The sequence below is a fragment of the Schistocerca serialis genome, chromosome 5, assembly GCF_023864345.2.
Source record: "Schistocerca serialis cubense isolate TAMUIC-IGC-003099 chromosome 5, iqSchSeri2.2, whole genome shotgun sequence".
Classification (NCBI taxonomy): Eukaryota; Metazoa; Arthropoda; class Insecta; order Orthoptera; family Acrididae; genus Schistocerca; species Schistocerca serialis.
Genome location: NC_064642.1, coordinates 96,546,026 through 96,569,985, shown reverse-complemented (window position 1 = coordinate 96,569,985; position 23,960 = coordinate 96,546,026). Strand labels below are relative to the sequence as shown.

The 23,960-nt window shown below is 40.4% G+C and overlaps 1 protein-coding gene across 1 annotated transcript in view; it reads right to left on the bottom strand.

Annotated features, from left to right (window-relative positions):
* Positions 1 to 23,960, bottom strand: part of LOC126481767 (beta-mannosidase-like) — a 279,943-nt gene that overhangs the window by 97,838 nt on the left and 158,145 nt on the right. The window contains exon 7 of the mRNA XM_050105721.1: positions 4,365 to 4,561. Within this exon, the coding sequence (XP_049961678.1) occupies positions 4,365 to 4,561 (197 nt within the window). The remainder of the gene's footprint in view (positions 1 to 4,364; positions 4,562 to 23,960) is intronic.

Genomic DNA, 23,960 nt, shown 5'->3' with positions numbered 1-23,960 from the left:
GTTAGGCTTGTCTGACATTTGGCATTACCCCCAAAGGCCTCACACTTAAAGTTCCCATCTCTGGCTGTAACCCTTCTTTCCATCAGTCCCTATACCAGTTCCAAACTGAACAATCCATTGCCCTTACACACCTAATCCTTCAACTACACATCAACTCAGCCAATGAACACACCCGTCAACTCCTATCCTTAATAAAAGTCCTCAATCTTCCTCTCCCACATCCACCCCGGCTGTTCAGAGCATCTTCCTATAGGCCAACCGCAAATTAGAACAGCATACCACCCTCCACCTCAAAAAACTATCCAATCTCCTGGTTTCCCACCTCTGGAAAGGCAACTCACTCACCCTTCACAATCTTTCCAGCAAACCTCAACCTCCTCTCATTGCACACAGACCCAGTCTCTCCCATCTACTCAATCTCCCACTTCCAGCTCCACTCCCCCCAAAACCTCAAAATTCTAATCAACACAATCTGGAACCACAACACCCTAATTCAGTAATTAACCTTTCCTCCAAACCTCTCTCCTAATCTGAAACCTCTGTCCTATCCAAAGGCCTCACCTTCAGCCCCACTCCCAGATTCAACCAAACAGCCCTCATCAAAGATTTACTGTCCTACACTCGTACTCTCTGCTGAAAATATCACTTTGCCACGAAGAAAAATGATCCTAATCCTACTCCTAATGATCCAACTTCCCAAGACACTATCCAAATTGAACCCTGCCTGGAATAGTTCCGGCCTCCGTCACAGCGGGACCCACTTCCTCTTCCTCAAAATCACCCTCTCCAAACCTTCCAGGAATTTCTGACTTCCAGCCTTGCCTCTCAGTCCTTCTTAAAAAACCTTAATCCTACTCTCAACATCACCACTGCTGAAGCCCAGGCTATCCGTGATCTGAAGGCTGACCGATCCATCGTCATTCTTCTGGTGGACAAGGTTTCCGCGACCGTGGTACTTGATCGTCAGGAGTATGTGGCTGAGGGACTGCGTCAGCTTTCAGACAACACCACATACAAAGTTTGCCAAGGTAATCCCATTCCTGATGTCCAGGCGGAGCTTCAAGGAATCCTCAGAACCTTAGGTCCCCTACAAAACCTTTCACCTGACTCCATCAACCTCCTGACCCCACCGACACCCCGCACCCCTACCTTCTACCTTCTTGCTAAAATTCACAAACCCAATCATCCCAGCCGCCCCATTGTAGCTGGTTACCAAGCCCCCACAGAACGTATCTCTGCCTATGTAGATCAACACCTTCAACCCATTACATCCAGTCTCCCATCCTTCATCAAAGACACCAACCACTTTCTCGAATGCCTGGAATCCTTACTCAGTCTGTTACCCCCGGAAACCATCCTTGTGACCATTGATGCCACTTCCTTATACACAAATATCCCGCACGTCCAGGGCCTTGCTGCGATGGAGCACTTCCTTTCACGCCGATCACCTGCTACCCTACCTAAAACCTCTTTCCTCATTACCTTAGCCAGCTTCATCCTGACCCACAACTTCTTCACTTTCAAAGCCCAGACATACCAACAATTAAAGGGAACAGCCATGGGTACCAGGATGGCCCCTCGTACACCAACCTATTTATGGGTCGCTTAGAGGAAGCCTTCTTGGTTACCCAGGCCTGCCAACCCAAAGTTTGTTGGTAATGAAGATCGCCCTGTGGCTAAACATGCCTTGGTGCACGGCCAGCACATCGTGGCACAGTGTTACACTGTCCGGGTTATCTGGATACTTCCCACTAACACCAACCTGTCAGAATTCCAGAGATGGGAACTTGCCCTTCATTATATCCTCTCTTCTCGTTACCCGCCAGGCCTCAACCTCCATTAATTTCAAGCTGCCGCCGCTCATACCTCACCTGTCATTCAACAACATCTTTGCCTTTGTACTTCCGCCTCAACTGACATCTCTGCCCAAACTCTTTGCCTTTACAAATGTCTGCTTGTGTCTGTGTATGTGCGGATGGATATGTGTGTGTATGTGAGTGTATACCTGTCCTTTTTTGCCCCTAAGGTAAGTCTTTCCGATCCTGGGATTGGAATGACTCCTTACCCTCTCCCTTAAAACTCACATCCTTTCGTCTTTCCCTCTCCTTCCCTCTTTCCTGATGAAGCAACCATTGGTTGCGAAAGCTTGAATTTTGTGTGTATGTTTGTGTTTGTTTGTGTGTCTATCAACCTGCCAGTGCTTTCGTTTGGTAAGTCACATCATCTTTGTTTTTAGACAAATATATTTATAATGTCATAAATGTGGTACTTTCTTGAGTCCACCATTTACTAGAATCATATTATTTTTTGCTTCCATCCCTCCTTTGTGTGAGCAGTCATTATGTTCCAGAATGTAACAACCCCTTTCATAGCATTAAGTGTCTTCTATCATTCAATGACAACTGTAGTCAATCTATTTGTTTTTCATTCCAGAGATTCAACATCTGTAGTGATGGTTTCTAATGATTTCTGAATGTAGAACTGGACCAGCTGCTCAAAAGTTCATAATTTCCTTTTACTGAGAATAACAAGTTAGTACTCTCGTACTATATTACTGTTAGCATTTTTCTTTCAATATGGTGATTACCCTGGAAGACTAGCCTGTTGATCTCTCTTAGTCAGTTGAAAGTTAGGGTTTAAGGAGCATAAGCCATGTTGGTCCCATGAGACATTACAGAAATAAATGTTCTCTCACACACTAGTCTGGGTAAGCCTAAAACACCTAGATGTGACAGGTGCTCCAGATATTGCCTATAATGGCAGCTTCACTAAGACTGCATTACACCCTGTGCCACTCCCCCCCCCCCCCCCCAACCCCCCCAACCTCCCCCCCCCCCCCCACCCCACACACACACACAGGTTGAATTATATCACTGTAACGACTTCAGAATATATACAGGATCACACTTATTGGTTGTGAAGACTGAAAGGTAAGTATCGGTACATAAAATGTTATTTAATTTGAAATTCTGAAGCTATCAAAAGCTTATTATTCATGTCTATGCTATGCTGGAGTGGAGGTCAATTATTAGTTATGTAGCTCTGTTATGCAAATTTCCTTTTGTTACTTAGGTACATATGGATTAGTCTTCTGGGAAATTCAGCCACCAGCAAAACATTTTAAACACAGATTGTGTAGAATGTCTATTATCAGCTGTCCAGTATATTTTGATACAATTGGCCTTGTCAACATGTAAGGTATAGTTAATACAATTAATACATCAGCTTTACGAGTAAATAAAATTATATATTATTTAGAAAAAAAGTTCTCATGTTTCTTTGTGACTAGAGCAAATTAGAATGATATAGACCATGCTTTATTCAATAAATGACAGTTAATATGTCCAGTGAACCTATCCTATCTGCAAATGACAATATTGTAATCAGTTCTATGAAACTGCAACAAAATACACATAGTTACAACATGAGAAACACCTATAACATCCACATCACTTTGTCTAGAACAACATTATCTCAGAAAAATGTTTCACACCTAACAGTTAAATTATTGGACAGCCTAACTAGTTGTATAAATCAATATAAATATTAAAAGTTTCTTTGAGAATAAGCTTAAATCATTTCTGCCTGAAATTGTTTTTGCCAAATAAAAGGACTCTTTACTTATAAAGCATAGCATTTTTAAATTATGCTTACAAAGGCAAATACAAAGAATAAGACATTTCTGCTATTTGAATGATTTTTAAAGTATTTAAACTTAAATTCAAACAATTGGATGTTTGATTTGGATGATAAATGATTATGATGAACTTGCACCATACAGTAATCACAATGCCTTCTTGTCAGAAGTAAATATGATAACTATGAATATGCAGGGGATATAATGGCAGGAGAAAGAAGAAGTTAAATAGTGCAATAAAATTTACACATGCAGAATTGCATTGCTGATTGGTTTCAAACCCAAAGAGATACATATGTTTATTTCAAACTATTCTATGCTGTTCATAGCACTACAAAATGAGTGAGCCCAAAAGAAACTAGTAGTACACTAGCTGACAAAAGGCATAAATAGCATGAACTGCCTATCAAGCTTAAAATTTGAACAGAATCTTTAATATTCCAACACATCAAATATTTCTAAGGCTGTCAGAGCCACTGGACTCTAAGAGACACTAAAGAAGTTGTTTACCTGTCTATCTGATGATGAAGGTATTTCAGTTATTTAAGAAACTACAAATTAATCAAATTACTTGTGTAGGAACAGTTTCAAGTTTAACATTTTTTATTGATACCCATGCGATGACAAGTGAGCCATGTCTTATGGAACTGGAGTGAAAATTAAAGTCTTAGCACAGAAAAAAATACTTAAAATATCAAGAAATTAGTTACTCAGTTATAAGACATACCTGATAGAACAAATCAGATTCATACAACCCTCCTCCCCATATGCGTAGCATATTCATATTAGCATTCTTGGCAGCAGTTAGTAGATTTCTGATCCTGTTCGGATCAGCACTCATTTCTGCAAGCACATGAGATGGTATCCAGTTACTGCCCTTTGCAAAAACTGGAACACCATTGACCTCTAAGTAGAAACTAAGACCTGAAACACAAAGATTTCATTCCAAATATTTCTAATTAATGTTTTGGTTACTGTTATTAATTTCATATATATAGATTAGTTATACATTAATTAATTATGTACTTCCCCCTTACAAATGTTATGGTGAAAGTAATAAAAAATTGGAGACTAGTTTAGTTAATGTTACTGTTCTCAATGCATCAAACCAGTCTCAGGACTGAAGACCACAACAACAACAACAACTGTTCTCAAAGGTAATAGAAACTGACAAGAAAGGTAAATTACTGCAGCAATTACACAATTATGAATTCTTAGTGAATCACAGTGTAATTCTAGAAATGCATAGCACAGAATTTCTAAAAAGAAACTTCTTAAAATCCAATAATGGAAAATCCAGGTTGAAATGTAACCATATTATGAAAAGGATAGTTGATACTCATGATATTGTGTAGATGCTGAGTCACACTTAGGTTCAACAGAAAGACTATTAGAAAGAGAGCTTTCAGCCAACTAAGTCTTCATAAGAATATTTATATTGACTGAATGACTGATGACAGCATCTTAATATATCATGGTAAACACATAAATGATTTGGTGTTAAATTGACATTATAATTATAGTCCCAGTCGTGAATGGCTGCAAGTATGATTATAGTAATATTGCTTATTGTATTTGATTTTGGCCAAACTAATAGGCGCAGCAGACAATCTTCACTGTGCCAATTTTAATACTGACTGGTACAGTTGTGTGGAATTTTTGAGCAGCTCAATGAATTAGTATATTGCACCTGGTCTGGTGCTTGGTAGGACAGATGGCTGTTCATTAATAATCCATAACTATCTCCACACGTGGTTAGGAAGAAGTGGTGTTATATTGTGCACCCAGAAACTCAAGGACATAGACATGACAAATGCACTCTGATTATTGGCTATAAAATATTAATATGAATGGAAGAGGTGTTGGAAGTAAGAGGCAAATGAGTGATAAAATACTAGTATGCATAGAATACATGTTGGGTGCAAGAGGCTAATGACTGATTATTTCTGGAAAATTTAAAACTAAGTGTGGAAATACTCATACTAGAGACTACAAACAAAGTTAAATACTAGGAATATATCATATCTACTAACGATGTCCTTAGAAGAATCTACTGGTCTCTGCAGATCTTTCAACATACACCACTAGCATGATGTTAAAATCCTGTTTACAAATGATGATTGAGGAGAGTGTCTGATAAATCTCAGAATAACAAATCAAGAAAGACAAATGAAACAAAAAGAGCATAATCCTTCATCTGTTTCTTTTTCCAGAACTGTGAACACATCTTCATTGATAAGTTGACATTCTGTTCACCTCTACTTAACTCAAATATTAATATTATTTCCTTACATTTGCACTGTCCTTGCAGGACTTGCCTACTTTTCATTTTTCAGTGTCTACCTCTTGAAAGCAAGCTGTGGGCATGCAGCTCTACTGTATGGTTAAATGATGATGGCGTCCTCTTGGGTAAAATATTCCAGAGGTAAAACAGTCCCCTATTCAGATCTCTGGGCAGGGATGACTCAGGGGACTCCGTTGTCAGGAGAAACAAAGCAGATTGGAGTGTGGAATGTCATATCCCTTAACCAGGCAGGTAGGTTAGAAAATTTAAAAATGGAAATGGAGAGGTTAAAGTTAGATATAGTGGGAATTAGTGGAGTTTGGAGGCAGGAGGAGCAGGGCTTGCAGTCAGGTGAATACAGGTTTATAAATACAAAATCAAATAACAGTAATGCAGGAGTAAGCATAAAATGAATGAAAAAATAAAAAGGTGGATAAGCTATTACAAACCTGAGATGAAGCAAGCTGGGATAATTTTAATTCCCCTCTTATTTTGTCATCTGCTCCTTAAAATTCATTTTTTCATTTTGACTTAATTAACATTAACATAAGTGAGTATAATCTGTATTATTATAAAAGAGAAAGATTGGCCCTTAGTTTTAAGGAATATAACACCAGATCTAATTCTGTTCTTAGTTTTATGTATGTAATTGATTTTCTAATTTATTTTGACTATTACTGGTTAGTATCTTTCATTATAGGGTGAAATCAGTTATTGTTTCATAACTTAAATTCTATTGTTGAAATATAAACAAATTTAAATTCTATAATAATTGTAAACATTTGGAAGACAAAATGCTAGTAATCTTAAAGAATCTATTTGGCTATATTCGAAAAAATGTTAGCAAAGCCTTAATTAATTCCAAAGTGATTAAAAGTTTTGTCAAAATTATTTTTTGTGTAACTATGTATGTTAATTTCATGATTTAAACAAATAATTTGGCTTAACCCCTGTAGTAGAAGAAACTTTTAAAAAGACGCAATTTTTTTTATGTGTTCAGTTAATTTAATGACTTGAGTTCTAATTGTACTTTCTGTACATTAAACTTCAAACAAGGTGTAGTTTCAGCACCTATTATTGCGAGGATATGTAAGGACCCGATTTTTGGTCATGAGACAGTCAGTCCATGGCCAGGTTTCAGTCGAGTAACCAGTGTTGCTTAAAATGACAACAATGCATCAACTTAACTGTGGAATAAGTGTTAAACAATTAGGCCCCATGTAAAAACAATGAGAGAGTCTGCTCCATAAGTCACTAATTATTCTTCAAGAACTATGAACTATGTGGTTATGTTATTATTGCTCATAGATGTTCAACAGTAAACTATTGTAGCAGTATGTGGAGGTTTGCCTGCAAACTATTAATGAGGCTTATGGAAAGTTTAAATAATAGTGCACTGGCCATACATATATAACTGTATATTATTGGGGGTTGTGCAAAGCGAAATTAAACAATGGTGAAACACAAATGTGTACCTGTCGGCCACATTATTTACAGTAGTTAGTGTTCCACATCATTGCCTGACACTTTCCACATCATTACAAAGTGTTGTATTAATAATCTATGGAACAAGTACTAATGTAATCTAATCTGATCTAATCTGTCCAAATTACAAACTCCATTTTTCAGCCAGTGTAGCAACACAGTACATCGACACCGAGAAAAAAAAAAGAAGAAATAAAGCAGGCAGAACTGCTACAAACTGCATAGTGAACACATTATAGTAGCCAAAATAGACACGGAGCCCACGCCTACCACAGCAGTACAAGTTTATATGCCAATTAGCTATGCAGATGATGAAGAGATTGGAGAAATGTATGATGCAACAAAAGAAATTATTCAGATAGTCAAGGGAGACAAAAATTTAACAGTCATGGGGGACTGTAATTCAACAGTAGAAAAGGAAGAGAAGCAAAAGTAGCAGGTGATTATGGAGTGGGGGTACGGAATGAAAGGGGAAGACGCCTGGTAGAATTTTGCACTGAGCATAACTTAATCATAGCTAATACTTGGTTTAAGGATTATGAAAGAAGGTTGTATACACGAAAAAGGCCGGGAGACACTGGAAGGTTTCAGATAGATTACATAATGGTAAGGCAGAGATTTAGGAACCAAGTTTTAAATTGTAAGACATTTACAGAGGCAGATGTGGACTCTGACCACAATTTATTGGTTATGAACTGTAGATTAAAACTGAAGAACCTGCAAAAAGGTAGGAATTTAAGAGGGTAGAACCAGGATAAACTTGTAGAGAGTTTCAAAGAGAGCATTAGGGAATGTTTGACAAGAACAGGGGAAAGAAATACAGTAGAAGAAGAATGGGTAGCTTTGAAAGATGAAATAGTGAAAGCAGCAAGTAGAAATCCTTGGGTAACAGAATTAATTAACATTCTGCTATAAATTATTCCAGTATTTCATAAGATGATTCATGAACCAAGCTAACTATGGGATCAGTTTTTATTTTCAACATTTCATACTGCTTTCTAGCAGAATGTTACAAGGATTGTGCAAAGGTAAACAAAAAGAAGAAACAATCAACAACAAACTAGGATTACGGCATCAACTCAAAGCATTAACAGATTTAGTAATACAACAGAAGGAAGAATGGAAGGCACAACAGTTACAGGAGAGGGAAGATGGGGAACCACAAAAGCTAAATGAAAAGGAAAAGTTAAATAAATTTTTGAGTCATTATTTCCTGAGTTGGAGAATGTCTGTCAAAATAATAGGAATTAATAATACACAATCAAGAAAGAAGTTCTGAGCTGGAAATAAGACTACAAAATAAATCTGAAACTGCCACAACATTTTGGGAGAGGATATCTGAGCAAGTGTGGATTTATGTAACAAAGAAACACAGAGGTAGAACTCAATGTACCAGCTGTGCATAATAATGTCACCAAAGTCAAGAAGACCACAGTAGAAAAAAATGAGAAATATAACATAACCAAATAAAAGCATTGAAGTATAAAGTGTTCTCTAAATTTCCATGGTGTGATTGATGATGAAATAGTTTATGAGTGAATGTCAATGTCCATTGGGTGCAATATTTTGGCAAGAGACAGGTGCACTGATGAGTTGCTTATCTAGGCGCTGGTGCAGGGGTTACATCTTCTCCCTCTGACCTGATGCTCCCTTAGTGGACTGTGTCCAGGTGTGGGTGTGAGCCAGCGACTGACTCTCCCTCCTCTCACTGACACATCCCTCCACAAGAGGTCTGAACCCAAGGGTGCATGCCATCATCATCTCTGCTATTGCTCCACTTGCACCCAAAGTCAGTTCATTGTGGGATATCTCCTTCCTCTCCTTAATGTGACTAAGTTCAGGTTCCCAGAGCTTACTAAGGATGCAGCTACCATCAAGACTGACAATCAGTTTCTATGCTCAAATCTTGATGGATTCTTTAATGACACAGTTCCAGAAGTTAGACATTTATTTCAAAACCTTAGTACAGTTGTAATCTGTGGCATATAGTTCTGATAGCAGTGTTCAGTGACAGCTGACTTGTTAGGCTGCTGCAATGTGGTGTGTTGTTGGTGTTCCTGGGAACAATCTTTGACAGAATGCATGGTCTGATCTATGTATATCATGACACATTGACAAGGGATCTGATAGACTCTGGACTTCCATAGTCCAAGGTCATCCTTGACATTGCCAAACAGGGCCTGTATCTTATGTAATGATTGAAGACATCTTCAGTTGGTGCTTCCAAAGAATTTGTACTGTCTTTCCAGATAATGTGTCATTAATTTTACAGTCAGTGTAGTATGTACTGCTCTCTGAATTTGCCACTCTGTATAGCCATTCTTCCAGAACCGTTCTTGGTCATTCAAGTTCTGGGTTGAGACTCTCATCTGGCCGTGTGGTGGTAGCTGTCTGCATAAGTATAGGTTAGTGTGTGTCTTCTTAGGTACACTCTGTGCCATCTGCTCTTCTTTTTACTAGGACATCCAGAAAGGTGACTAGTTCATCCACTTTGAGTTCCTTGGTAAAATTGATGTTCTGATGCATAGAACTGAGACATTTGAGGAAACCATTCAGCTTGTTTCTGCATGTAGCCACAACAAAAGTGTCATTGACATACTGGAAAAATCAGGTAGGTTTCTGTTGCATGATTCTAGGCCTTCCTGCTCAAAATGTTCTGTATACATGTTGGCAATAACTGGTGGAAGTGGCTTCACCATGGCTACTCCTTCTGTCTGCTCATAATAACTACAATTGTAAAGGTAATATGTCAGTGTCAAGAAATGTGTCAAATTTCTGGCCGATAAGTTCCAAGGATTCTTGCAAACATTCTGGTAAAAATAAAGACAACACCGAAGTTCACAAGGATGTCAGAATCCTTAAACTTGAAGTTGCAAATATGATGTCAACATTTTCCAACATATCCTTCAGACATTTAGCAAGTGAGTACACAGAGCAACAATATTGATAACAATGGAAAGTAAAGGCACCCTATCTTTGCAAACCCCTGAAAGTCCATAAAGTTTCAGTGTAACCAATGCTGTCTGTCATAGTTTCTAAACAGCTTTGTCTGGTAAGTTAGATTCTTTGAGAAGTACCATGGTGTTCCTCTCCACTCCCATGGTAGGATCATTGTTGATCTTCTGAAATGCACAACCTTCAGGCAGGCCCCACGTCTTCTCAATGTAATCCTGGAGAGAAAGGTGTGTAATACTTTTGTCAGCTGGTAAAACTAAGATATTGGGATACCTTCTATGAGTTCCTGTATGACCACCTTTTCCCTGCTAGAGATGTTTTGGTTTCATAGATTCTGTTTGCAGGAGTATGGTAGGTGCAGATTTAGGAGTGGGTGCAAATTTGGGTCCTTTCTTTTGAACTAAAACTGTGTCCTCATCCAATTGTTTGGCATTGAGATTGGTGATAGTCTTGAAGGGAGCTTCAGAATACAGTATCTCTGACATATGCTCAAATTTTGGTATTTGACATCTGGAAACCTTCCCCTGTGTAGAGCCCACTGTGGCCCACGTGAGACCATAAATCCTATTCCACATCCAGGAACTGAACTGATTACCAGCTGTGTTTGTAGTATATGTAATCTGAATAGTTCTTTAACAACAATTTCACAGACAGTACACATTGCTACTCACCATACAGAGAAGACATTTAGTTACAGGCAGGCACAATAAATAAATAAATCTGCTATGGTCATGTGTGCATGAGTTATGCTTGTGTGAATGTGTGTGTGTGTTTTCTACTTTAGAACAAGGCCTCATGACCAAAAGCTCAGATTTATATCAGTCTTTTTGTTGTGCCCATCTGCAACACTACATCTCTTCTGTATAGTGTGTTGCAGCCTATCCTTCCCATAATATTGTCATTATTCCATCCTGAATTTTCCATTGTTTGATTTTGAATAGTTCTTTGTTAAGTGAGTTTCAGCACCATACCATCTCCATGGCATCTCATAAGGAGTGGAAAGGTCTTAAGAGAATGGCTCCTCCAGTGATGCAGCTTGTGAAGTCTTTTCATGTCTCGTGCTGTGATACGTCTCCTCACTATAGAGGTATGTGATGAAGAGTCTTCAAATTCATGATTTATGATGAAATATTTCATGGGTGAATATCTGGATGTCAGTGTCCAACAGGCACAATATTTCAAAAAGCAAGCACATTGCCATCATCAGGTACATCAATAAAGTGATTGTCTATGAGCTGACTCTGGGCTTATCTCTACATTTCTCTCTCTCTCTCTCTTTCTGTCTCTCTCTCTTTCTCTCTCTCTCTGAACCAGCACTCTCTCTTTGTGGTCCATACCCAGCTGTGGGCATTAGACCACCCCCCCCCCCCTCCCTCTCCCTCTTGCACCAAATCTTCACTTTATATGATGTTTGCACCCAGAAATGTGTGTTGCTGGCATCTTCCATGGTAACATGATGTTCAGGTCTATGAGACTGTGTTATGTGATGAAATCATTCAGCTTGTCTCCTCCATTGGGAGACATGATTATAGTATCACTGAACTACCAAAAAAATTTTACAACTCTACCTGAAGTGGATGGAGTGCTCCTCCTTCTAGATGTCAGGGCAAAAAGAAGAGCAGACAGCACATCGAGCTGTATTGTGCATCATAAGAAGATGTACACTGACCCGTACTTACAAGCAGACAGCTGACACTATGTCACAGAGGAGTGGCATGCTCAAAGAAATAAAAGGCATGCATCTTCTCTGAAAATGAGAGTCTCAACCAAGAACTTGAACATTTGAAGACACTTTTCTGGCATAACAGCTACAAAAAACTGCAAATTCACAGAGCCTTATATTCTATGCCAACTGTACAGTTAGATGAAACATAAGATGAACCTTGTGAGGATGTATCCCTTGTGTTTATTCTGTTTATCTGGAAATATAGGGTGAATTCTTAGAAAATACCAATTGAAGATTGTTTCCCAGCCACCAGCTAAAATATGGGTACAACTTGCTAGTGTCAAGGATGATTGTGGGCTATGGAAGTTCTGAGTCTACCAGATGCCCTGCCAACATTCCATGATTTAAGTGTCACATTTACCTGAATTGAAGCCACACTTGAATTTAAGCCACATACAAAAAAATGAAACTCGAAATTCCAGGAAAAAGTACTCAAATCTAAGCTGCATGCAGAAAATGAAACTTTAAATTCAAGGGGAGAAAAAGCTGCAGGCTACTCTTGAAAACTGAAACAAAGTTGGTTCATTGTAACATGAGATACAAACGAGATAGAATGGATGATGATGTAACTACAGTAGTTGAGTTCAAGTCATAAGCTTAGCTGTTGAGGTTAGCAAGATTATTTTGTAGATTAATTCACTCTTTCAAATTTCAAACAGAATTTATAGTTGTAGAAGATTTAAAAATCAATACTAAAAGTCAGTTGCCACACTTCTGTGTCTGCTGTTGTCTCATTCAAGTTTGTTAGGTTGTTAGGTGAACAGGATTTAATGAGGTAATAGCTAACATGGAAGAATACATAATTTTTACATTTGTGATTATTCTTCTGGCAAAGAGAGTATGTGATTCTTGATTCATAGGAATCTCTTGCCACTGGTAGGAAAACATTCAGGATGTAGCATTAGCCATAACAACATAACTCATAAAAGCAACACTTACGAAATATGAATGAAAATAACTTTGAAATTAACAGCTGAAATATAAAACAAAATTTTATTAGATTTATACATAAATTTTATGAAATGTTTAAATATAAGTTAGATAATTCTGAATCACAACACTTGATTCCTTGTTGCTCAGTTCTTCCTACAGAGCATCATCCTCCATACCATTTAGTGCATTCAGTATGGAACATTTTATAAATGCCTGTTGCAAGTCTAATTTGAAACAATAACAAGTTTTTGATGGTGTTGAGCCACAATCATACAATATTTTTTGAGAGAATGAACTGCCATTTGACTGTGTATTTCTGTAGTCATCTTCTGTACTATTTTGGTTTCTATGTCATTATCAAGTACAATGCTAAAAATTCTTAGACTGTTAATATATATATGACATGTTAACTGTCTATAATATTGTATTTGATAATGGCATAAATGCCAAAACCTAGATAGTACAGAGCATGTACGCTGTAATACACAGTCAAATGGCAGTTCATTCTCTCAGAAAATTGTTTGTAACGTACTTCCATGCATCATCAATCCTCTGGCACAGTTGCGACAAACTTCCATGTTTTACACATCTTGTTGGTGTTAACTGTCTGTTATCTGTTATTTTTTTGAAAGCCAGTCTGTGTACATATGTTTAAGTAGATGCAGAATTGATGTCATCCTGCCAAGAATTATTGCCAAGTCTGTTTTTCTTTCTAATATAAGGGTGGTTCAAATGAAAATCTTAAAAGTGCTAAAATATTTTAATTGTAACAATGAACAAAAATCTTGCATATCATATTTCAATGTACCATCCCTGACATTGAATTGAGCACACATATTCCCCCCCCCCCCCACCCCCCCACCCCACCCCCTCCACCCCTTCGGGGAAAAACTCATCATCACCATACCTGCTGACAAAATAGTCTTTGATTTCTTCAGTGCACTTCCACCAGCCTTTGTCCACTGACTTGGCTGGTGTTTCGACTCTAGTGTGCAATAGTTGATCCAGGTTTCATTAACAGTCACAAATCAGTGCAAAGAGTCTTGTGGATTGAGCTTAATTATCACCAGGCGTTGTGTTGAAATGGTGTGCCAGTGACTGTGACAAATTATGACATGCACCTCACACACAGCTTCCTCAAAGCCAATTCTCCATGTAGATATTATGTACTCACTCAGTTGAGATGACTACAGTCTGAGCACTCTCACGAATTTTTATTCCCTAGTCTTGCATTACCATATCATGGATGTTGTCAATAGTTTCCTTTGTGATAACCTCAATTTAACAGCCAGAGCACACTTCATCTTCAGTGCTTGTCCAATCATGTTTAAATTCATTAATCCAAAAATAAATGGTCTTCAATGATGGTACAGAGTCAGCATGAACTGCATTCAATTCTGTTTTGATCTGGGTGGCAGTCAGGCCCTTCAAATGAAAATGTTTAATAATAACAGTACAAAACTCAGTTTTCTCCATTTTCAGTCACAGTCAACATACTGACCACTTCAGATGGCTGTCAAAATGAACTGTATTCTGTATGTTGTGGAATTCTTCATACATTCCTTGGAATAATCGAGCTTACCTACTATGAAAGTGAAACAAGTATGTTGATTTGGAAAATCCAGGATGGAATAAGAGAACATTATGAAAAGGATAGGCTGCTACTCAATATACAAGGGGGGACCCAAAAATAACTGGAATTTCTTTCTAGAAAGCTTATACTTTATTGTTTTCAAATACAACCTTAATCTCCTTTGACAGTACTCTCCATTAGCATTAATACACTTGTCCAAATGTTCGAAGCATCTTTTAAGTTTGTCCTCTTTGATACCTGCTAGCACTTTCATGACATTGCGTTTTACATCTTCCACATGCACAAAACGCTTCCCTCTCAAGTCTCTTTTCATCCTCTGGAATAGGAAGAAGTCTGAGGGTGCTAAATCTGGCAAATAGGGTGCGTGGGTCAAGGTAGTCATCTTCATTGACACCAAAAACTGGCAAATGCTGAGAGCTGTGTGTGCGGGGGCATTGTCATGATGCAGGAACCACACGCCAGAATCCCACAAAGCTGGAAGTTTTCGCGCCAAACTTCTGCGAAGCCGTTTCATAACCTCGAAATAGAATTGTTGGTTTACTGTCTGGTTTTCAGGGACAAATTCAGAGAACATCGTTTTCACATTCGATTTCACTTGTCGAGCTTTTTTTGGTCAAGGTGAGCCAGGTGACTTCCATTGTGACGACTGTTGTTTACTTTCTGGATCGCACCCATAGCACCATGACTCATCACCTGTAATGATTTTGTTGAAAAAATGTGGATCATCTTTGAACGCGTCCTTCATTTCAAGACAGGCTTGAACGCGACGATCTCTTTAATCTCTGGTAAGAAGCCTTGGCACTCTTTGCATCCCCAAATTAACGGTCAAGATGTGCTGAACTAGCTCCAGGACAACCCAGACAAGCTCTTGAGTTGGTTGATTGTCCTGCATCGATCTTCACTGATGAGATCACGGAATTTGTCGATGTTGTCTTCGTTTCGAGCAGTTGAAGGTCGACCAGAGTGGGGCTGATCTTCAACCACCATTTTTCCCTTTTTAAACTGAGAAAACCATTTGTACACATGCATTTTACTAAGAGCATGGTCTTTGTAGGCTGTCTGAATCATCACAACAGTTTCTGCTGCATTTTTGCTGAGCAAGAAACAAAACTTCACTGCCACATGTTGTTCGTGTCACGTCTGCACTGTATGCACACTCAAAGAACTGCCAAAGAAACCACACTTCTCACTGTTGGGTGACACTGCATGGCAGAATGACTCAGCAGAGCTCCTTCTACAACCCTGTGTTGGCGCAACCTGCTATTAGAAGTACATGATGTGCAGCATTACGATTCCGGTTACTTTTGGGTCCCTCCCTCATATAGCAGAAAAGTTGATTTACAGATAGGCACAACAAAAAGACTGTCAAACAAGTAAGCTTTTGACCAAAAGGCCTTCTTCTGAATTACACAACATAAACACATAGACTCACACAACTGCAACTCACACACACATGAACATTGTCTCTGGCTGCCACCAAGGCCAGACTCTGTTTAAATGTGTGTGTATGTGAGTGTCTAATTCAGAAGAAAGCCTCTTGTCTGGAAACTTACTTGTTTGTCAGTCTTTCTGTTGTGCCTATCTGTGACTCAACATCTCTGCTGTATGGTGAGTAGCACTCTATCCTTTTCAAGAAATTGACAGAAATGTTCCATTCTTTCATAGAAACTTACCAAACTTATAAAACCACTTTTGTACTATAACTGGAACTCCATGCACCCATTTCAGACCAAATTTCAAGGAGTAGCAATGTTAAGCTAAAAAGGATTGCTAATGAAGAAACTAGTGTGATAGGGGCTCTGACTAGAGCTAGTTCCCACGTATAGGATTAAATGAATGATCATCCAATGGGACTGATAACCTTCCTGTTTGGTCCCCTCCCCCACATCAACCAATCATGCTAGAGCTACCAGAAACAGCAGAAGCTTGGATGAATGCAAAACAGGGCTGCCCCCACTTTCAATGCAATGAGTTGTGTGTAGGGGTTAGACCTCTAGTTGGCACAGGTATGTATGTATCTGCTCACTCTCCAGCTTTGCAGATTGCAGCAGATGCAGCTGGCCACAGCCTAGTTAAGAATGCATCATATCAGCTGGGAATGTCTGGCAACAAACACCACATGCCAATTGTGCATGCAAAAATGTGCAGCTACCCTCCCCGTACAACAGTGACATGAATCACCTTGCAAATAAGGAAACAGATTCTGTCTGTATGAAAGTGAAACGTAAACAATATAGGAAAAGGCAGATTGCTACTTACTCTAAAGAGGACACTTTAAGTTACAGACAGGCATGATTAAAAGACACTTACATACAGCTTTCATCCACAGCCTTCACAGTAATAGAGAGACACACACCATTCATACACACAAGCAAGCACTTCTCATGCACACATGACTGCGAACTCCAGCATCTCGGGCCGGAATGCAAATATCACATGGGCTGCAAGTAACAATCTGGAGGGACCAGGGGAGGTGAAAGGATAGTAGTGCACAGGTTGGGAGAGAGATGACCTTGTCTGATGGCGTGTGCAGGGACTAGAATGCCAACAGGCACAACATCAGGAGTTAGTGGGGCAGGGTGATGGTGTGTGTGTGGGGGGGGGGGGGGGGGGGGGAGGGGAGGGGGAAGGAGCAGAAAAGGAAAGGAGCAAGGAAAGACAGGCTGACACATTGGCAGAGGGCTGCAAATAAACAGGGTGGGAGGTGAGAATGGGGAGGAGATGACAGGGCAGAGGGTGTGGAAACAGGGTGGGAGGTGAGAATGGGGAGGAGATGACAGGGCAGAGGGTGTGGAAACTGTTGGGTGGAGGGTGTGTGGACAGTAGTTACCACAGGTTGAGGCCAGGATAATTACAGGAGCAGAGAATGTTTTGTAAAGATAACTCCCATCTGCACAGTTCAGAAAAGCTAGTGGTGGAGGGAAGGGTCGAGATGGCTCGGGTAGTGAAGCAGCGATCGAAATCAAGTGTGTTACATTCAGGTGCCTGTTGTGCCCCAGGTTGGTCTACTTTGCTCTTGGCCACAGTTTGGTGGTGGCTGTTCATCCTGGTGGACAGCTGGTTGGTAGTCACACCAATATAAAAGGCTGTGCAATGATTGCAACAGAGCTGGTAAATGACATGGCTGCTTTCACAGGTTGCCCAGCTCCTGATGGGGTAGGATAAACCTGTGACAGGACTGTAATAGGCAGTGCTGAATGGGTGGGTTGGGCAGGTTTTGCACCGGTCTTCCACAGAGGTATTACCCTCATGGCAAGAAGCTGGGATAGGGAGTGGCACATAGGAATTAAATAAGATGTTGTGGAGGTTGAGTGGGCAATGGAACACCACTTTAGGAGGGGGTGAGAAGTATCTCAGGTAGGATGCCCCTCATTTCAGGGCATGATGATGGGTAATCAAAGCCCTGGTGAAGGATGTGGTTCAGTTGTTCCTGTCCGGGATGGTAATGGGTGATGAAGGGGACACTCCTTTCTGGTTCTTGGGGGTGGTGGGAGGACTGGGGTGTGAGAGTAGATGGAACAGGAGATCTGTTTGCAGACTAGGTCTGGGAATAGTGCCTGTCTGTGAAGACCTGGATGAGACCCTCAGCATACTGAGCAAGGGAGTTTTTGTCACTGCAGATATCCAGTTCCCAGGTGGCCTGTCTGTATGGGAGGAATTTTTTGGTGTGAAAGGGAGAACAGCTGTGAAATTGCAGGTAATGTTGGTGGTTGGTGGGTTTAATGTGGTCAGAGGTGGGGATGGAGCCATAAGAGAGGAGGAGGCCAACGTCTAGGAAGGTGGGGTGTTGGGTTGAGGAGGATCACATGAAGCAAATGGGAGAGAAGGTGTTGAGGTGAGTGAAGTGTAAAGTGTTTTCCAATGTTCATTTTGTTGGTTTTCTTTTATTTTTCAACAGAGTATTAAAGAAACATTGTTAATACAGAGTATGTAAAAAGGAATGTAAACAAAAGAAAATGTAAACAAAAGAGAATGTAAAATATGCTTAAAATAGCACAGGGAGTACAACTGAACATCAGCTACAGCAAATCTGAAGATCCAAGACCTGTTGCAACACTTAAATCCCATGTCTAAAGAATACTTTCTTAAGTTTTTTAACAATATCCATCAGAGCAATTGGTTCCTACGTGGAAGCATCCATGATCACTCTCCTGAAATCCAGAAAGGTAACACCAACCTACCACAGTGCAGCACTTACTAGTTGTACAAGTAAAATATTAAAAAGAATGATCTACAGTGAATTAGTATGGGACTGCAAAACCCAAACAGCTCCTCAGCTGTTTTCAGTGTGGTCTCATTCTACACTTCACAACCTATTATCATGAAAGTGGTGATACAGAGAGTCTTTTACATGGCAACATTAAAAAGGAACATTTTCTGACACTACAAATGTGGGTGAAAGTGCCTGGTGATACAAGAAGAGTATAAATGGGGTTTCCAGGGCTGTCTTGCCATTGTTGTGTGTGATAATCGAAATAGTGTCAGTGCACTATCAGACCAACATATCCAAGAGAATAGTGAAACTCAGTGGAGAATTTTAACCATAGCCAGTGGAGAATTTAATCAACTCAAATTTTGCCTCTGAAGCAAGATTCTTAATTTTAAGAAATTAATTAAGTTCCTGGACATTATCCACAGAAAGACACATATCTGCTTGCAACACATAAAGGATAGAATGATAATAATTCTAAGGATTCTTAGTGTCTTAGAGCACCTTAAGATCAGGTCCTAGGGAGCAGAGATATATTACCTGTTATTATTTTACAGAATCTTTGCTAGGCCCCTGGAGGACTGACTATTACCAGAACACCTTGGACCCATCATGAAGACATTAAAATGGTGGCATGATCTTTCAGAACTAGACCCATACAGTCTGTTCCAGTCTGTGCGCTCAACTACTTGGCATAAGTTACTTGAAGAATGGCTTTTGGGGTAGCAGGGTAAGTGTAACATGCACATGGGTTTTTTAATGTCAAACGAAACCCTCTATAGTTTTGTTGGTTAATTGTATGCTGTAACTGGGGAAATGAATAGGTTAGCAGTGTTAATCACAGAAAAAATATTTGTTATTGTAGATAAGAAGGAAATAATGTTACTTTGATATTAATTAACTGCAATTGTGCCCAGTGTAGGCTCTCAGATGTAGTTTCACTTATCAAAGCAAATAATGTCCCTGTACCACTAGGAACAGTAAGCAGGCTAAAACCAGGAGTGACTATTAGTGAAGTTTTACATTTATATTATTACAGATTCCAAATGGGAAATAATCTGAGTGAAAGTAGGCATCAAGGATGATCACTATATGGTAACCAGATGATTTTGTGGGAATCGAGATGTTATTATGGTAATATCGAACCCAACATTAAGTATTTGCTTATTTATAATGAATTAACTTCATTTTGATCATGTCAGTTCAACCACATCTGCTCAAATACAGAGTTCGGAAGACACTGAGATCAACAGTTTTCAAAGAAGTTCATTCTCAAAGATGAGGCGGTCAACTCTTGCAGTTGATAACTACCACAGAGCCCCCGCCAGTAGTGCAGAGAACAATAAGGATGATGAGAGGTGTGTGTGCACCCAGACGGCTGATGGTGCAGGTGCGTGTGACCGATCGTGTCAAGGCAGGAGCTAGTGCTAGGCGCGATCGGACCGTTTCTCGATGTCTTGGTAGGCGTGACCAGCGGAGGGAAGGAGGCACGGAAGGCATACACAGGTTGACCGTGCCATGCTGCTGATGGCAAGGTGGGAGCAGAAGGCGGCGGTATATCAGTGGGGAGAACATCGTCGTGCCAAGGCCGTGCGGCGCAGCGGGGTTTTGATCCGATCAAAGGCGCAGAGTGCGTCGAAGATGCGATGCAATGTATTGCCAAAGTATTTGCCGGTGAGCCCCGTGGTAAGTGCATCATGTCTGGTAACAGTTTGTTATTGGCCATATGACATAAAGGAGCAAGCATGCTGTGGCTTAACAGGTTGCGTAAGAGATGCTGGATGAGCATCACTTGCGGTAATGACAGAGTTATAGAGGTGCTTGATGTCGCAGCAGGGGACAAAACAGCAAGCTGCACATGACTGACCTCGGCGGTGGGTGACTTTGCTGTAGACAGAAGCGTCACCTCAGAGTCTGTGGATGGTGAGTGTGTTACAGCGGTAGATGGCAGAGTGTTCCAAGCGGAGTTGACAGTGTCGATGTTTTGATGTGTGAAACAGCCATGATCGAAGGTTGGGGGGTGTGGCCGTGAGCCCTGTGCATGAGGCGTGGCGACGGCAAGAGGTGGTGGATGGCGGATGTGGTCGGCGAAACCATGGTCAGAGAAGGGAAGGCGATGAGACGCAATGTGAACATGAAGAAGTCGAATCGGCAGATGAACTACTGGTCTGTGGCGGAGAGGCGACACAGTTCGATTGAACTGGAGCTGCATGTGTGCTGTCGCTCTCGGCACTGCGGTCGAGTTGTAAGGCTTCTAGTTGTTTGTGAGAAACTGCTGCATGGTCATGTGCCGGAGCGGAAAGATGCTCACTCGTCGAAGCAGAAATGGCAGATATGTTGGTCATACGTTGCGGAAGCAGTGAAGAGGGCAGCAAAGCAAGCAACACTGGAATGCAGCTGGTTATGCCATAGTACAGAAATGAAGTGTCTGGAACTACCAATGAAAGGTGGTAGCAGCGTAAATAAGTTGCTTGTATCACATTAGTAACGTAGAATTTTCACTTGAGGTGGCATCATGATGACAGTTGTGACATCTTGGACATAGATCCATGTAGCGTGATCGTCAGGGTATTAGTTGTAGCTGGTAGTAATGACAAAGGATCGTCAGCAGTTGGAGGTGGAACAATGACAGGAGCATCTTGTTGCATGTTGTGCTCAGTCGGTGTCGGCTGCAGCATGTGTAACTGATCTTGTACCAACAAGTTGTATGTCGCAATTTGCTCACGTAGCTGTCGCAGTTGTTCAGGCGAAAATGCATCTCATTGCATGTCGTGCTCAGTCGGTGTCAGCTGCAGCATGTGTACCTGATCTTGTACCAACAAGTTGTATGTCGTAATTTGCTCACATAGCTGTTGCAGTTGTTCAGGCAAAAATGTATGTCGTGAAGCAGTCTGCTGTGTATCACTGAATAAGATGGGGTCGAAATCAGAATCTGTCTCTATCAAAGGGTAACCTGGTGCACAAGACAAGGTCGGTGGCACAGTATTGACATAATAGTTCGAGTAGAAGAGATTGTGTGTGCGATTGTGAATGTCAGACTCAGTACTCAGTGGAGGCGGAGTGAGAACATGTTCACTGCTGTATGAAGCATTGATACAGCTGAAATTGTCTTCTGGGGTGCGCGAACAAGTTGCTGGCGTGATCCAGTAGTGAACGGCCGGGCGGTAAGCGTGCACAGTGTCAGTGAGTTATTGACATGATGCAGGTGCGGTAGCCGTGGCAGGATCATATGTCGCGCAGCTGTTTGTTTTGACTGGGTCGAGGTCAGTGAGCCAGCAGGCGGCAGCTGAGATGTCGCTGTTGGTAGTGGTTGAGCAGGGTCAGTGCAGCTCGGGTGCTGCATAGAGGGAGGCATGGCACGTCCAGTGTAGCACTGAGAAACAGCCGGCATTGTCTCAGTGTAATTGGTGCATTGTCGTTGATCAGTAGGATGTCCTTGATGAAATTGTTCCTGTGAATTCAACCAGGCATGCAATTTAGCCGTAGTTGGGAGTTCGTGCGGACTGCGATTTGCAACACAGTCCCCATTTGTTGCAGTCCATTGTTTGGCATGATTGTCCAGTATCGAAGCACTGCACAAAGTTAATTCATTACACAAAAACAAGTCAAAATAGTCCAAATTAATCAGCAAAGGAGCACAGCACTGTCCAGAAGTGAAATTACCAATGTGCTGAGCGGGTTTCGATGGACAACGTGTGAGCCTCGGTCGCATTGTTGATGTGTGAGGTGATGATAGTTACCAAAAAGCATGATTCACACAAGAGTCGGGAATTTACACACTAATTACGCTTCCTGTACACTTAATCCAGATGCGGCATGATGCGAAGTCGATGGACATAGAAATCCGACAAAGGGTTGCTGCATTGCTTGTCCATGGCCATGTTCCAGTACACATTTCTGGCGTTGTAAGCAGCATTCGTGTGTGTCAGGGTCACCAGTGTGGGAATCGAGATGTTATGTATGGTAATATTGAACTCAAAATTAAGTATTCACTTGTTTATAATGAATTAACTTTATTTTGATCATGTCGGTACAAACACATCCGCTCGAATACAGAGTTCGGAACATACTGAGATCAACAGTTTTCAAAGAAGTTTGTTCTCTTGCAGTCGATAACCACCACAATTTCAAAGACCATCTGTGTGAGGAGCTACCGGACCAGAATACTTCATAGAAAGACATTTTTATTTCCAACCACCATAAAGTTACTAAAATATTTTTGGTCCTGAAATTAGTTTCAGCAGTATGTTATCATCTGGCAGACTTTAAAAATTTAAAATGGTATGTAAGACGTATCTATACTTTTAAAATATGTTATATACTGTATAGAGCTATGAAAGTAAGTGAGCCTGGAGTATGGCATGATCTCATCTAGACCATATGGGCTTGCTCCCCTTCTAGGTGCAGTTTATCTTAGGTTACTAAGGCAATGAAGAGTTTCATGCATTGTGAGATATCTACAGGTCATGACTATTTTTAAGAAGTGTCACAGACAGATACACATTATTGTAAACATATATCAGTGATGTAATCTACTTCAGATCCATAGAGGATGTTTTATGCTTATTGTGACCCCTTCTTGGGAACAAAAATCTCCTCCACAGGGACTCTGCAGAAATATTGTGAAACTCAGCTCCCTCTGTTCATCCATAATATCCATTCAATATAGTTATTCCCTGTCATAAAATATTAGTTTATGGAATAATGAACCAGATTTGTTACTGGATTTAAGATTTCCCAGCAGATAGAACTCAAGAAGTTATTATTAATGAGGCACAACTGTTCAATGTGAAAATAACTTGAAGCAGTCTCATAGGCCTCTTGAAAAACATATAAATGGTCAAGTGGATACCACTGGAAGTTCTGAGAGGCTGTTCACAGATGATGTTGTTGTATGCAGAAAAGTTTTGTTCCCAGAAAACTGTAGCAAAATGGAGGGATACCAGCAGAAAATTGATACTTGGTACAGGGACTGGCAGTGCACTACTGGTATTTATAAATTAAATGTGTTGTGCATAAATATGCAGAAGGCCTTTTCCATTCTCATTACACTATCAACAATAAATCACTGGAAACAAGTGGCAACCATGAACCATTTGTTTGAAGTGACATGAAGTGGAACAATCACATAAAACT